Raw genomic sequence first — 14,117 nt, forward strand, 5'->3', positions numbered from 1 at the left:
AGTGTAGTAGCACCTGAGACTTGTGGTCTGCCAGTCAGTTATGGTTGAAGAAGAATGCCTTTCAATATGCAGCAGTAAGTGTCTGAGCAGGGGAGAGAAGACAGTAGTGGTAGCGGTCGTGGTGGTTGAGTAAGTAGTCCGGCGGTAGTAGTGCAAGTGCAGACAGAGTGCAGTGGTGCAGTGCAGTCAATGTAAATAAATGTATGTAGGTTGGGATGGAGACTCTTTGGGTTTGAAAGTGAAAGTGACGGAGACTGTCATTACATAAATGCACTTGAACTGAACAGCCGTGGTCCCAGTTTCAAAGCTCAACCTGATGTCAGTGGGTGTAAAAGAAACTGGGCCCGACGTTGGAGCTTACTTAGACTTTCATGTTGCGCCAGACGGACATGTATGATAGGTAAGTACCATACATGGGGCTCCACCAACGTCGAGTTCATCGCAACATTGATCTTTTGCAGAATCCATCAAAAAAGAAAGATGCTTTGAAATTCACGAGGAAAAAAAGACACCAGTTACGGCCAAGATGCTTGTCTGCGCCGCATGCACTTGCACACACACACACACACACACACTCACTCACTCACTCACTCACTGTGAGTCTCTGTCTGCACGGCTATACGGCGCGGCTGGCGAATTGAAGGGACAAAAGACGCCCGTGACGTAACCTGATTTGCTCGGGATTGCACTGCATCTGGCCCTCCACAACGACTGCAGGCACCAAAACCACTGGTCAAGGTAGTGCGACTTCGAAAGGGCTGAGCTTGGGAAGGGGAGGATTCGTTGGTGCTTAGGCTCAAGGGCGTGGTACCAATTGGACCACAAGCGCCATCGACAGGGGGCCCTAGTCGGACGGGAAACAACTTTAGAAACCCCTAGGTTAGGCTCTTTGTACGTACCTCTTGAGGAATGGCTGGGGCTTTTCTCCTGCGTTTTTTTTTTCTTTCTCCCTCGGCGCTACTGTAGCAGAATCAGATTGCAAAGCCACAAGCACAACATGGGAGCCCAGCTGTCGTTAATTATTTCGCTTATCCCGTTCGCTCCAGGGCTGGTAACTGAAACGTCATCCGGCGGGTTTCTTTTCTACACCAAAACCGCCTGCAACGCGGAGCAATGCAGCGGGATGGGCAGATGGATGGGTCGAGAATGTTGTTGTCTGTGACGCTACTGAGTTTATGTGGTGAACCTGAACTTAGATCTCGTAAGGACAAGCAAGAATGGGCAATAACTGCGAGCCTGGGCGGATATGTGGTGAATAAATATTCCTCTTTTGACTTTTTGGGGTCTCGTTAGATATGCGATGATATAACCAATCCTCATGTCATGCTATGCACAGTGACTATACACGCCCTCTTTTTGCGGAGAAAGCTCCGAGACGTGAATGCACCAAAACCAAGGAGGGACTCACAGGTCTGGCTTCGAGAATCAACGGGAATCAGGTCTTGGACGTACGATCGGGGTTTTGTTGGACAAGTCACAAATACTGGAAAGCCAAGCTTCGCCTCAAGTGCCTCAGCTCCAGTGATTCTTGTCGATCGGCGCAGGAGGTTTTAGTCCGGGCACAAAACAATAAAAGTCCTTTGTGTGCCGATAGCCTGGGAGCTGCAAGTCCGTATTGCAAATTGGATTTGGGGGGGTATAGGATAGGGCACCTCAGCAACCCAGTAATACAGATCTCGATAGATAGGGAAGCATCAAGTAATTGGAACGTCAGTTATCAACAATTCTCTTCGGCAGAAGTGCATGTAGCTCGTGGTGGGTGTAGACAAGCGGTTGAGACTCGAGATGCTGGGAGCTTCGACCAACTTCGTCATCTGTCCAACACAAGCTAAGTGGTACACTTATTTCGGATGGATCCTATCAATACCTTAAGTATGCGAATCCTCGGGAATCCGCGAGCAAAATCTCTGCGCTAGCTTCGGCTCAAGATCCTCCATCTATGGGACAGCCAAGGGGACAGACAGGGTTGACAGGGGTCGACACACACCCACGGGCCACTGCTTCCAACCAAAAGGCGTGGCTAGCAGGGATCTGACGGAATCGCAGCCAGCTTGCCGTCGATTTGTCCGTTCAAGCAACGAATATCGGCCTTCAAAGGTCGGGTCTGCATTGCCCATGCTAATCAATTTCCGGCTGGGAAGGAACCGGGCCTGGTGAGCTGTCCGTCGAGCTACAAGTACGAGCTCACGAGTACAGCACCCATTACCATGAGTCTTTGCCTGGCGGTCTGGCCTGGTCTTTCGAGGCATCCCCACCCATCTGTCGCTAGATATGACCGCGACGACGAACAACAACTGCTGCATCGGCCACGGTATGCGCACGTTGGGCTACGTCTTGTGCATGCATGCCCCCGTCTAGGTAAAGTCTATTCCCAGCTTGGCCAGACCGGCAGAAGTTTGGGGCAGGGTCTTCACGGCCCATTTTCTTGGCCTCTCCGGATCTGTCTGCGTGGCTGCTCTGACAAGACAGGATGTGAGGGAGATCACCCCCCATCAGGAACCTGAAACCGGAGGCAGTGGCTTCGGCTGCGGGAGGGATTCATCACGTATAGAAGCTGAGAGAGCCTGTGACTATGGTCGGTAACCACTCCTGGTTCCAGCGCGTATCTGAAGTTGCACCGAGGCTTGCCAAGTTGCAGTATGGAAGTAGCCGTTCACAATAGACTCGTAACCTTACCTAGGTAAAGTCATGGTTTTCGTTTACCCGAACATTGATACCATCAATATTATCTACAGTACTACTACATGGGCAGGAGGCAAGAAGTATGCCAAACTCAATTGCACGCACTACCGACAGGCCTGTTTCTGGTGTTTTGACACCCGCCTTACGACATGTTGACACTAAAATAAGCGTACTATGTCCAAAGACTTGCCCAAGACGGAAATCCGGATGGCCTGTGAATGGTCTCTCCCTCGCTGGCACGCTCGAGGGTTCTAGAATGTAGCACGACGCTTGATTTGACAGAGGACAACCGCGTCTTGGCAGCGACAGTGGGGATGCAGAAAACTAGCCGTCGATGTATGTGCGGGGGAGGGGGGAAGGGCAGGGGGGAGGGCAGAAGGGAGGGGGCTGTTCGAAACTTCCCCTCTCTTATGAGAAGAGCTTCAATACAAGTAGCATGTGGTTTTTACGTCTGCATACCGTAAGGTGACATGGTTTTTGGTTATCGAGTCCCCAAATAACCAAAACTAGGTTGGAGAGGGGATGGGATCTAAGCTGTAGTGCTTGGCCAGCTCACGCACACACGGGAAGTCTAACGCAACTACTCGTCGTCTGGAACGAACGATGCTACTGTACTGTGCCCTCAATTGCAGGTCAGGCTGACCTCTCTCTCGCCATCTTGCTCGCCAGCCACTTGATAACACTGCACGCACAGAGAGAGACTCAAAGAATACAGCTGACTTGACCCACCTGCAGCGCATTGCAACAATATGTAATGTCCAGCACACCCATTGCCAATACAACGTGCAGCTGACGCAAACAGAACCGTCGAGACCCCACGTTTTGGAGGACAGAAGACTGTCGTTGGTGTCGGGCAGAGAGAGATTTCAAGCGCCCAACAACCCTCAAATCCACCAGTAGTCATCGAATTGCCCAGCTCGTGCTCGATCCCGGCAACGACAGGGCGGGCGGATCTGGCTGTACGACTGACTGCATGACTGTATCTTCTACTACATGCATAGGTACCTACGTCCAGTACCCACCCCGGCCTCCCTACTTGTTGTCAAGGTCCAAAGTCGGGAAGGGGGTGTTGGATGTCGTAGGTTGAGTTGCATTCGGGCCAAAAGGAAAATACATGGTTACACATGCCATGAACCCACGTAATAGACTGCTTCGTATATGATGAAGGCATGAGGCATATAATTTGATTGATGAGTCTACCATCACCAACTTGCATTGTAACGAGAGGGAGGCAGTACTGGGCAGGGAGGTGCGCACGTCCGAGGTGCCCGAGAACTCCCGAAATGGGGTGTCGAGAGTTATGGGTCTCCGGTCCAAACTCATCGACGGCCTTGCAACCACCTCCCAATCCGGCCAGCCCGGCTCTCCTTGCGAGCAAATGACGAGCTCCAGCATTTGGGCATCTCCCCCAGACATCAATGACTTGTCCGTCGTGGCATCCACTTGGCACTCCTGGTTTGCATTAGACGTGGTTCTTGGTTTTCTAGCCGGTTCGTCTCTGGTGACATGTCAGAAAGCTGTGATAGGGCAGCCGTGGGTGACTTTTGCATGGCACCTCGAATTTTCACCCCAAGCCACATCCATCCATTCCCGGCGCATGGGATGGAAGCTGTTGTTTTCAGTCAGTCCCCCTTCCTTCGCCTTCCCAACCTCTTCCTCGGCCCAACCTGGCAGGCCTTGATAACGTTGTTTGGTCGGTGCCCTATTGCCTATGTACGCACTGTCTATATATTAATAAAACAAATGGAACCACTGGGACGGGCCGAGGGGCCATTGGTGCAAACGCCTCCACCCTTTTCCTTTGTCTGAATTTATTGCCCGTGATCCTTCCGCTCAACTGGAGGCCGGGCTTGTGGCATAGTGTTTCCAACGCAATCGAACTCAGTATGATCTTCAAGGCAATTCTACCAATACGACGTGATATTGGCAAGTCGATTCGATCGCAAACGGATGTACTTGCCTGTTTAAGCTGGGAACCGGCTACATATGGAAACCTATAGCCGCTCTAACAGAACGGTTCATCGGTATTTGGACCTTGCATATATGGTGCATACGCATCTAGATTTACCCCAATAAACGCCTCCAGCGTCCGCGGGAGGTTTTGCCCAGCGGCAGCGGACGTGCATGATGGAGCCCAGTCGTGCCACGAATCCCACGATTGATAGATACTATGTGGCTTGCAACAACACAGAGCACATATTCGCGCCTTCTTGTAGGAAGCCGCGAGTAATGCCATTTTGCAAGACAAGATCTTGAGGCCATGTTGGTCTCTGTCTGTCAATGCTGCTACACAACACATCGCGCAATTCCTTGGCATAGAACCATTGAGATCTAGACTGCCAGAGGGGGGAGGGGGGGTCGCACAGAAGCCAACAGGCCAATACATCGGTGTCATCTCACAAAACACATCCTGGGCTGAAGAGACCCCCCTTACGCGATCGAAATTCTCAACTGTACGTGTAGTATTCGCTTGTTCTCGGCATCGCGTCCAACACGCGGCCTCTTCGGGACTCCAGGAAGGCAAAAATGGGCAAGCTGTTACAAATAACATGTGAGATGGGGTTATCTTTATGGGATCCCCTCCGTCTCTAACTTCGCTACCTGCCACCCATTCGATGCTTAAGCGCCGAGAACGCCCGTCACCCCAGCTGACTGGCTTGCATTGCTGTTGTTCCCCCAGGTGCAGATAACCCCCACTGCACATCGAAACAGGGATGCCACAACCGGATCATGTCCTTCCAGGAAACGCCAACCGCATGTCCACACCTTTTGACGGCTTTTATTCGAGGCTGTCTGAGCTGGTCCAATCAGTAGATTGAGACGGGGAAGGGAGGTAAGGAGACGATCGACGGAATCGGCTTGGCCCGGGGTAACACTCGACAGATCATCATTCCAACCTCACTTCATGGCCCGGGACCCGGATACCAACACCTCCCTCCGGCGAGGGAATCGTACGATTTACCGGCAGATGTAATGAGACTCGGTCTTCGCTTGTCTTCGCTCTTGACGCATACAAACCAGATCCTCGGCCTAATGGGGAGTTGTTCCTTTCCCCACAGGGGTCAATGGTGCACACCGCGGTACTCTGCAAAGCAAGGTGCCGCTTGCATTTGATTTGTGCTTGTCAGCAGAGTAGCTCCTCATGAGGGTGTTGACCTGATGAGTTGGCTCCAGGCTCTGGTGCGATCTATACCTGATGAGGGGTGGGAGGGATACTTTCACTTCCATAACCGATAGATGGATACTATGCAGCGGCCCCCATCCCCAGAGATACCCATGGCGGGTCATGCCTCTCTGTGAACAGGGGCAAATGGGCAGCCAGCACTTAGTCACCAGAGAAGAACTCCTTGTGGAAGCATTTATTCAATGTATTTCAACATTAACCGCAGGACATGAGTGTGGCAATCAACGCTGGCACAAACTGCAGAGATATCTTTCTTCTTCCTATTAGCTAATAACCAATAATTTAACGGTTCTCCTCTCATCGAATGCTGTGAATGGAAACCTCGAAATGCAGGTATAACTCGAGTACCTTTCGATAGAGAGTGGCTGGAACCAGCCCAGCAAGGCTCAAAAAGGGGGTGGGCCGGGGTGAAGTACCGTGACCGGCTGGGTTCTCTGGCACAAAGACACCTTAGATTACAGATCTTCGCCAGAATGTCCTTGGACAAAGTGCCTGCCTGCACTTATGGTTACTGCTGGGCTGTGACGATAGAGAATTCCCTGTAGGCGCATACGACAGCGCGGTCAAAAGCTACTATTTAGTGGTGTACATTCCCAATTCCCAGTCTTATCATATATGATAATAAATAATATATGACAACTCCAGAGCGCCCCATGATGACGAGCCCAATTTCGCCCCGTCAACAGCAGCCCTTGCTGTATTGGGCTGTGAAGGAAATGAAGCCATATGCATCGTAAATCGTCCATGTGCTCCGAGTCCAGAGGGTCTAAAAGGTTCAACAAATCCATACTCGGGAACAGGTATTAGCTAATCTCATGGAACGACCACCGTGGCGACAACTGTCTCTGGCTAAACACACTTTCAACGAGATGGAAACGTTCATAACTGTACCATCTCAGCTGCCAGGAGATCTCAGTTTGATACCGAAGGTATGGTTATGTATAATTTGTGGCCACTATAGTCGAACCGCCAATCATCTACACCACAGACGCACCGCCTTGTCCTTCCCGCCGCTGCCAACCCGTGAATCTGTGGGACTCCAGTCCTAAGACAGTCAAAGTTAGCACAGCTCAAAAAGTTGACGTAGATCTCGTGGGCGCTTCGTATGTGCGCTTCTTAAGCATCACTAGATGGGAGAGAGACTTGGGATGTACGTACCACTGCCCATACTTCATCTTCGTGGCCTGGGAGGTCCACGGCTAACTTGAATGTTTGCATGTTCCACACTATACACTCAGTCAGTTGATATTACACATAGAACGTAAAGCTCAGCTTACCTTTCAAGGTGGTGTCTTTCGAACAAGACACCAGGAGTCTTGAATCAGCTGAGAAGGCACATTGGTAAACAGGGGCAACGTGACCACGCAGGCTGTTCAAAAATCTTCCGTCTCTGCAAGGTGTGTACATTAGCATGCTGATGGTACTATACTCCAAAGCTTTGTGACTTCAACCTACTTGGCACTCCATATCTTGACTGTAGAACAACTTGGTTAGCATGATACGAACAGAGATAGTCTTCAAATGAACAGTTTGATGCTACTTACCATGATTGTCAAAGCTGGCACTAGCAATCAGGTTGCCATCCGGCGAGAAACTGCAATGGTTGATCTGTATCCTAGGTTAGTTACCATCGGCATTTGCGCATTGCTGCTCTATGCCGCGGGGCCGGGCGGCAGTCATAACCAGCAGGCGAGAAGTGAGAGCACTGACCTGTTTCTGGTGGCCAATCATCCTTTGGAGAGGCTTTGTACTCTCGGTCGGGTCACCCCAGAGGTACATGGTGAAGTCATCGCTTGCTGAGATAAGTCTCTCAACGACTTTACCTTGGCGCGTGGCAGCCTTTTCGAACCGCTCTTTGGCCTTTGCCCGCTTTGCTTCAACCGTTTCGGGAATATTTCTCGTATGGTCGTGATAAGAGGTTCTCAAGACGAAGTCGCTTGACGTGGCCAGGTGATTTACCCAGTGAGCATGGCCATTGAGAGTATGTGCCAATGTTCCATCGGCCGCATTCCAGCACTTTATAGTTTTGTCCTGGCTGGCAGTGTAGATTAGCCCAATACCTCCCCATCGAACACATGTCACGTTCCCTTTATGGCCAGAGAGTACATGATCAGCACGACCGACAATAGGATTCCAGACCCGAACAGTGCCATCCTTGCTCGAACTTGCCAGGCGCGGCGCCCCGTCTTGCCACATGTGGTAGGGCTCCCAAGCGAGACCGGTTACCCATTTGGAGTGCCCTGTCAGAGGTTTTCCTATGGGCTTGCCCGTCTCGGGGTCCCATATCCTAACGGTCTTGTCGTAGCTACCTGTTGCTAGCCACGTCCCACAAGGACTCCACGACACGGCCAAAACCCATCCTGTATGACCGGTAAGAGTGCACTTCGGAGTGCCAGTATCGGCGTCCCATATCCGCGCTGTGCAGTCGCCGGAACCGGTAGCAAGGAATTTACTGTTTTTCGGCGAGAACTGGCAAGCGAGTATGGGCTGTCCATGCCCTGAGATCTTTTGAGACAAGCGAGTCACAGCCTGGACACGGAAAACGCTCTGGGGTTCGGCGGAGAGCGTCAGAGTCGTCTCGAAGGGGTTTGCGACACCGTGGCTTCGCAACACAGCCAGGAACTCGGAGGGCGAAGGGTACTTGTCTAGTATGACATCGGATCCGGGCAAATGTATGCGGAACTTGTAGGGAGTAAACTCGTCTCTGTCTCGACCAAGCAGAGTGTTCAGGAGCAGCGAAACGTTTTTTTCGCTTGCGTCTGCCAGAGGAATCTCGACGACTTCAGCCAATTGGTTTGAGTCGCTGTCAACGAAACGGGCCTTGAAAGATCCGGCTTCGATCGGGGCGGGTGTCACGTCCGCCTGGATCTGGGAGCGCTCCAGATCTTCGCGACGCTGCCGCTTGGACGGGGGAGGGGCAATAGTCGCCATAGCTTGTCGACCGTGGTATTCGTAGGCGTGCCCTGTGCAAACACGTTCTCAAGGCCCCTCGGGAGATGATGCGATTCCCGGATTGATCTGCTCGAAGAAACGAGGTAAGAATCTAAGCTGAGTCGCCCGTAAGAATCAACCGCCTACGGTACCTCAGTAACACACCTACCCAATAAATAAAAGTTCAGAATGCAACCCCACACTGGACCAATACCAGATCTAATCTTTTATCGATAAGATGGATTCTGTGGGTTGGGTGAGCTGACGAAACCCCCACTTACCCGCATCCAGATGCAGGGAAAGACCGGCCAGATCCAGGGTCCTACTTGCCCAACTGCTGCTTCCACTTATACTTCAATAGCTTATGTACAAAGATTCATTACAAGCCTTAGGCATATATCGGAAGGCACAACATCGAGTAAAGTGCCGGTGGCACTTGACTTGTTTGTGGATGAGGGTAAGCGGTAAAACGAGGAATTCCGGTTCAGATAACCCCCAGCAAATGATTGTTGCCTTTTGGCGTTGTCGGTTTACAATACACACCACCCAAAGTGCAACATAAATTTGATGAATCTGGACAGGGAGCCTTTGAAGTCAACATATTTCGCTTTCCCATGGTCTCCCCACCCATTACACCAGTTACCATAGTATTATTACTTGTTAATGCATCGGTCGGTTCCTTGATTCGTCACAATATAATTTGACCTTTGTTATGTTCAAAACGTAGGATGCGTTCCTGAAATCCCCAGCCGAGTGTTTCGTATCTCACCAGTTGTTTTGACCACCGAGTTCGTCATGTCGTCTCCGGTTCCGCCAAGGCGACCGTCAACGGCGTCACTACGCTCCCTGGCTGGCAACCGACGCTTAACCAATTCCTCGGCCCGGACTTCAACTTCGACACCACGTCCTCCAGTCACGGCTGGACGGCGGACCCCTGCTGCCCAATCAACCTCTCGCTCGCGGTCTGGCAGTCGGTCTGTAACAAGTTCATCCCATCCATCTGGTCACCGTCGTAATGCGAGCACCGCATCTGGACGAAGGTCCTGTGCAGTGTCCTCATTATGGGGCTCTGACGGCCATCAAGTTATCTGTGCCGTCAGTGAAGCACGCGGCGTGTCTCCATCTGTTGGATTGGCCTTTATCAACGCCACAACGAACGAAGCAGTCCTCAGTCAGATATGCGACTCTCAGTTCTATGTCAAAACTGTCCACAAGATACGACTATACGGGCCTTCGGTTATCTTGATGGTGAATACCGCATTTCCGCCACACCCAAAGTCCAACTTACTGTCTATAGTCGAGGGAGCGAACCATGGTACGCCTGTTGAGGCTCTCGATCGCAAGTATTGGTCCGAGACGCTAGGACTGGAGTTCATCCAGACGCTCTCATTCCGCGAAGATCTCGACGCCACCAAGGTCGCAATACAAGGAAATTATTATGCCACATGCTCCTTCGCAGCAGTATGTATCTTTTGAAAGCCAAGCTTGGGAAGCCCGCTAACCTGTTGTTAAAGGCAGTCAAATATATGAGACTTGCTTGTCACTTGACGATCATGCCTCACTCCTTGCGCTTGAGCTACCAGCCATCTGAGAATACTATGATGATTGACATTTCCACCATTCAGTCCCTCGAGCTTATTCAGAATATACAGAATTCAATGTCAAAGGACTGCCTTTACGGCATACTCAATGAGACATCCACGCCTATGGGAGCCCGGATGCTACGCAGCAACATATTACAGCCATCCACACAGGTGAATGGCACCCTGACTCCTCGTTATGATGCTCTAGATGAACTGGCAGTGAAGGAGGATATGTTCTTTGAGATACGAAAGGGTACGGTTACCAACCATGTCATTATCTGCGTCACTGCTAACCAAATGAAGCTCTAAAGGGGTTCGCTGATGCTGAAAAGCTCCTGACAAAGGTAAGTAGCGGCGTCGTGGCTTGTACAGCTGCAAACTAACCCTCGACAGCTCGTGATTGTACCTGAAGGTGCATCAATCTATGAATCGCAGCAGGCTATCAACCAGGTCTTGATGATCAAGGACTTCGTGGTAGCTATATCAGCAGTACATGAGGCATTGGAAGAAGCCGAGTCGGTACTTCTCCTTCGAATCCAGAGGATTTGCCGCCCAGAACTTATTCAGCCTGTTCTCGATATGATCAAGGAGACAATCAACGAGGACGTGACCTTCATGAAGCTTCCAATCGACATGTGGCATCAAAGAACATATGCAGTCAAGGTGAGCATAGTTCATGAACATTTGAGGCTTTGACTGATAGCACAATAGTCTGGCGTGAATGGGTTGCTTGATGTGGCTCGCCAAACATACAAAGAGGGCACGGACGATGTTCATCAACACGTGGAGGATATTAACAGTAAGCATTACGAGGCACTAATGACTGTCCTCCTAACATAACGGACAGAAGAATTTGAACTCTCCCTCGATATCAAGTTTGATCAAGATCGGAAATACTGGCTACGGCTGCGGGAGTGTGACATAGAGAATCGGGATGCGCCAGACATCCTTATCAACCGAGTCCGAAAGGGGGGCTACCTCGAATGCCAGACTCTACCCCTCGTCCAGATCAATACTCGGATCACAGATTCCCACAACGAAGCTGTCATGCTTAGCGATCGTGTGATCCATGACCTTCTCAGTTCTATTCGTGGACATATCCCCAACCTCTTCCGCGTATGTGAAAGCGTTGCCCTCCTTGACATGATGTCTAGCTTCGGGCAGTCGGTCACTGTCAGAGACTACATCAGGCCAGAAGTCGGGAGCGGCGTGCTGGCACTCAAAACAGCTCGGCATCCAATATATGAGAAAGTAAGTAGGGCACATGTCACCATCTTCCACAGGGAACTGACGAAGCACAGTTGATGCAGCAGGAATTCACCCCAAACGACGTCTTTGCCAACGAACAACACCGCTTTCAAATCATCACTGGCTGTAACATGAGTGGCAAAAGCACGTACATTCGAATGGTGGCGTTGTTGCAAGTCATGGCCCAGATCGGCTGTTTCGTCCCAGCAGAATATGCGTCGTTTCCAATAATTCGGCAACTCTTCGTTAGGATGTCTACCGATGATAGTATCGAAGCCAACATGTCGACTTTCTCCATAGAAATGAGAGAAATGGCCTTTATTCTCAGGAACATCAATAAGAATAGTATGGTTGTTGTTGATGAGCTCGGACGCGGGACCAGCACGAGGGATGGCCTTGCAATCGCCATAGCGATATCAGAAGCCTTGCTTCAGAGCGAAGCCTTTGTGTGGTTTGCGACACACTTTGAACAGCTGAGTATGCCCACAGATCCATTGCTTCCTATGACCATGCGCTGATCTTTTCTAGCTGCGGTCCTCGGAAGTCGTCCCGGCGTGCTCAATTTGCATCTAGAGACTGAGGTTTCGCATGGCAACGATCAAGAAACTCCAAAGATGACGATGTTATACAAGGTCAACTCTGGCCCAGCTCAAGAAGTGCACTACGGCATTAACTTGGCTAGCATAATTGGATTCCCCGAGGAGTTGATTGAGGTCGCAGAATGTGTGTCAAGCAGCCTCAAGAGGCAAATGGAAGAGAATAAGCGAACATCACAATCGAGGCAGCTGGCCTTGAGGCGCAAACTCATGCTGAACCTCAATGAAAGTCTACTTCAACTGAGAGGTTCTGATATGGATGACGCTGCTCTTGGTAGCTATTTGAAGCAACTGCAAGGCGAGTTTGTTGTACGTATGGATGAAATCGCCCAAAGCGGCCGAGCATCGTACGACCATGACGCCGAGAGTGTTGCTGAAGAAGCAGAGTAAATGGGTTCAGACGGACAGCGTCATTGCGTTCTCATCATATCAAGAGACAGAGCTTCTGTACAAATCGATTGACCCCGCTGAACTAAATCTATCGTGATCAAGGTTTTATCAAGTTACTATGTGCCGAGGGTATCTGTCGAAGCCGCCAAGCCGCGTAATGTGGTGTGGTGCCATTCGTGACCCTGAATGCTTCTTCTGCCACGCCGACTATGGACTCCTTCCCCGAGAAAGATGGCCGTACGTAAAATGTCAGATCTGGGCGTCATATCAGGTTAACAGGAGGGTACTGATGGAGGTAATAGCGACTGACCTCTCCAAGGAGCAACCCGGGTAATGATACCGCAGGGCAACTCAATCCTTTTCAGCCACCGTCTGCTGTCTTTTGCTCTTGGAATGCAATGCTTGTGGAAGTATGAGTTGGAAGACCGGACCCCGACAATGGCAATGGCGCCGGGACTGGCAGGGCTGTGACGAGCAATGCAGCGGAAACCGCAAAGATGCCGATGGCGGTCTTCACATTCATGGTCGTTGGGGGGCACCAAATGGAGGTATTAGCGGATTGACTAAATTCGGCAATATGAAAACTGGCCGAGCTGGCTATATTCGAAAATAGTTGAGATCAATTCAGTGTTGCATGATTCCCCCTAGAATGAGATGGCCTTTATTATGTAACGTATGACGTGAATTAGGAGACTTGCGATTAATTCGAACTGAACCGGTGAAGGGGAGGGTATCTCATAGCTTTATATATACATAGCACTACTACCAAAGCGTATCGTGTTTTATTGTCATGTGCTGCCTCTTTGCGCATAACATGTATCAATTGTAGCATGATACATGATCGGCGCGAAACAGATTCATGCGACAGCAATGCAAAAAGCAACAGTTTCCCATGCAGGTTAACCCCCATAGCACAATCCATCTATGACCCAATACACCATAGACCTCTCAGTGTCATCTCCAGTTGGCCGATTTGACCGAATTTGCCAAGACCCAGAGTCACTATTGTTTTAACTGGACGTAGGACCGACGTGGTGCCCATGGCCCAAGACCCTCCGACATCGATTAAATACTCTTCCCGCGGTATCGTCGTCTTTGGCTTGGAATCCATCAACGGTCAGTTTTGATACAACACGAATAACCCGCATCTCTTTCAGAGCCATCGATCTTGACAACCGAAACCCGTGCCACCTTCAGTCGATTGGCGCGGCCGTCGCCCAATTCGATAAATCAGCGTCGTGGTGCCACTGTGCATAACTGACGGGGTGGTGTGATATGTCGCTTGTTCGTGCGTGATCTGAGATGCGATTGGCAGTGCCCAGCCTTGATGGAACGCTTTCTAGCCAAACCCATTCGGGGCGTCAGTTCGACGCACTCCACCCAAGACCTGACTCGCCCCTTGTGATCCAGAACTGGAAGACTGGCATCGATAGATCCAGCTTGGGTTTCCAAAGAGGATTTGAGCCGCATTCGTGCAGGATCAAATGGTGGCAGAATGCCGAC

At 50.7% G+C, this 14,117-nt stretch overlaps 2 protein-coding genes across 2 annotated transcripts; one reads left to right on the top strand and one right to left on the bottom strand.

The window, feature by feature from the left end:
* Positions 1-6,839: 6,839 nt before the first annotated feature.
* On the bottom strand, positions 6,840-8,797 carry PG985_015269 (WD repeat protein; the record flags this gene model as incomplete). The annotated part of the gene is made up of 6 exons (XM_066835035.1): positions 6,840-6,911; positions 7,025-7,092; positions 7,144-7,256; positions 7,322-7,340; positions 7,411-7,474; positions 7,577-8,797. 6 exons carry the CDS (start codon positions 8,795-8,797, stop codon positions 6,840-6,842), a joined length of 1,557 nt encoding a protein of 518 aa, XP_066676238.1.
* A 795-nt stretch (positions 8,798-9,592) lies between these two features.
* Positions 9,593-12,614, top strand: PG985_015270 (uncharacterized protein; the record flags this gene model as incomplete). Its single annotated transcript, XM_066835036.1, has 8 exons — positions 9,593-10,258; positions 10,312-10,633; positions 10,684-10,724; positions 10,774-11,043; positions 11,092-11,179; positions 11,228-11,631; positions 11,682-12,105; positions 12,157-12,614. 8 exons carry the CDS (start codon positions 9,593-9,595, stop codon positions 12,612-12,614), a joined length of 2,673 nt encoding a protein of 890 aa, XP_066676239.1.
* Between the last annotated feature and the right edge of the window lie 1,503 nt (positions 12,615-14,117).

This window comes from Apiospora marii, assembly GCF_038362585.1.
Source record: "Apiospora marii strain CBS 49790 chromosome Unknown utg000013l_segment0_segment0, whole genome shotgun sequence".
NCBI classification, from domain to species: Eukaryota; Fungi; Ascomycota; class Sordariomycetes; order Amphisphaeriales; family Apiosporaceae; genus Apiospora; species Apiospora marii.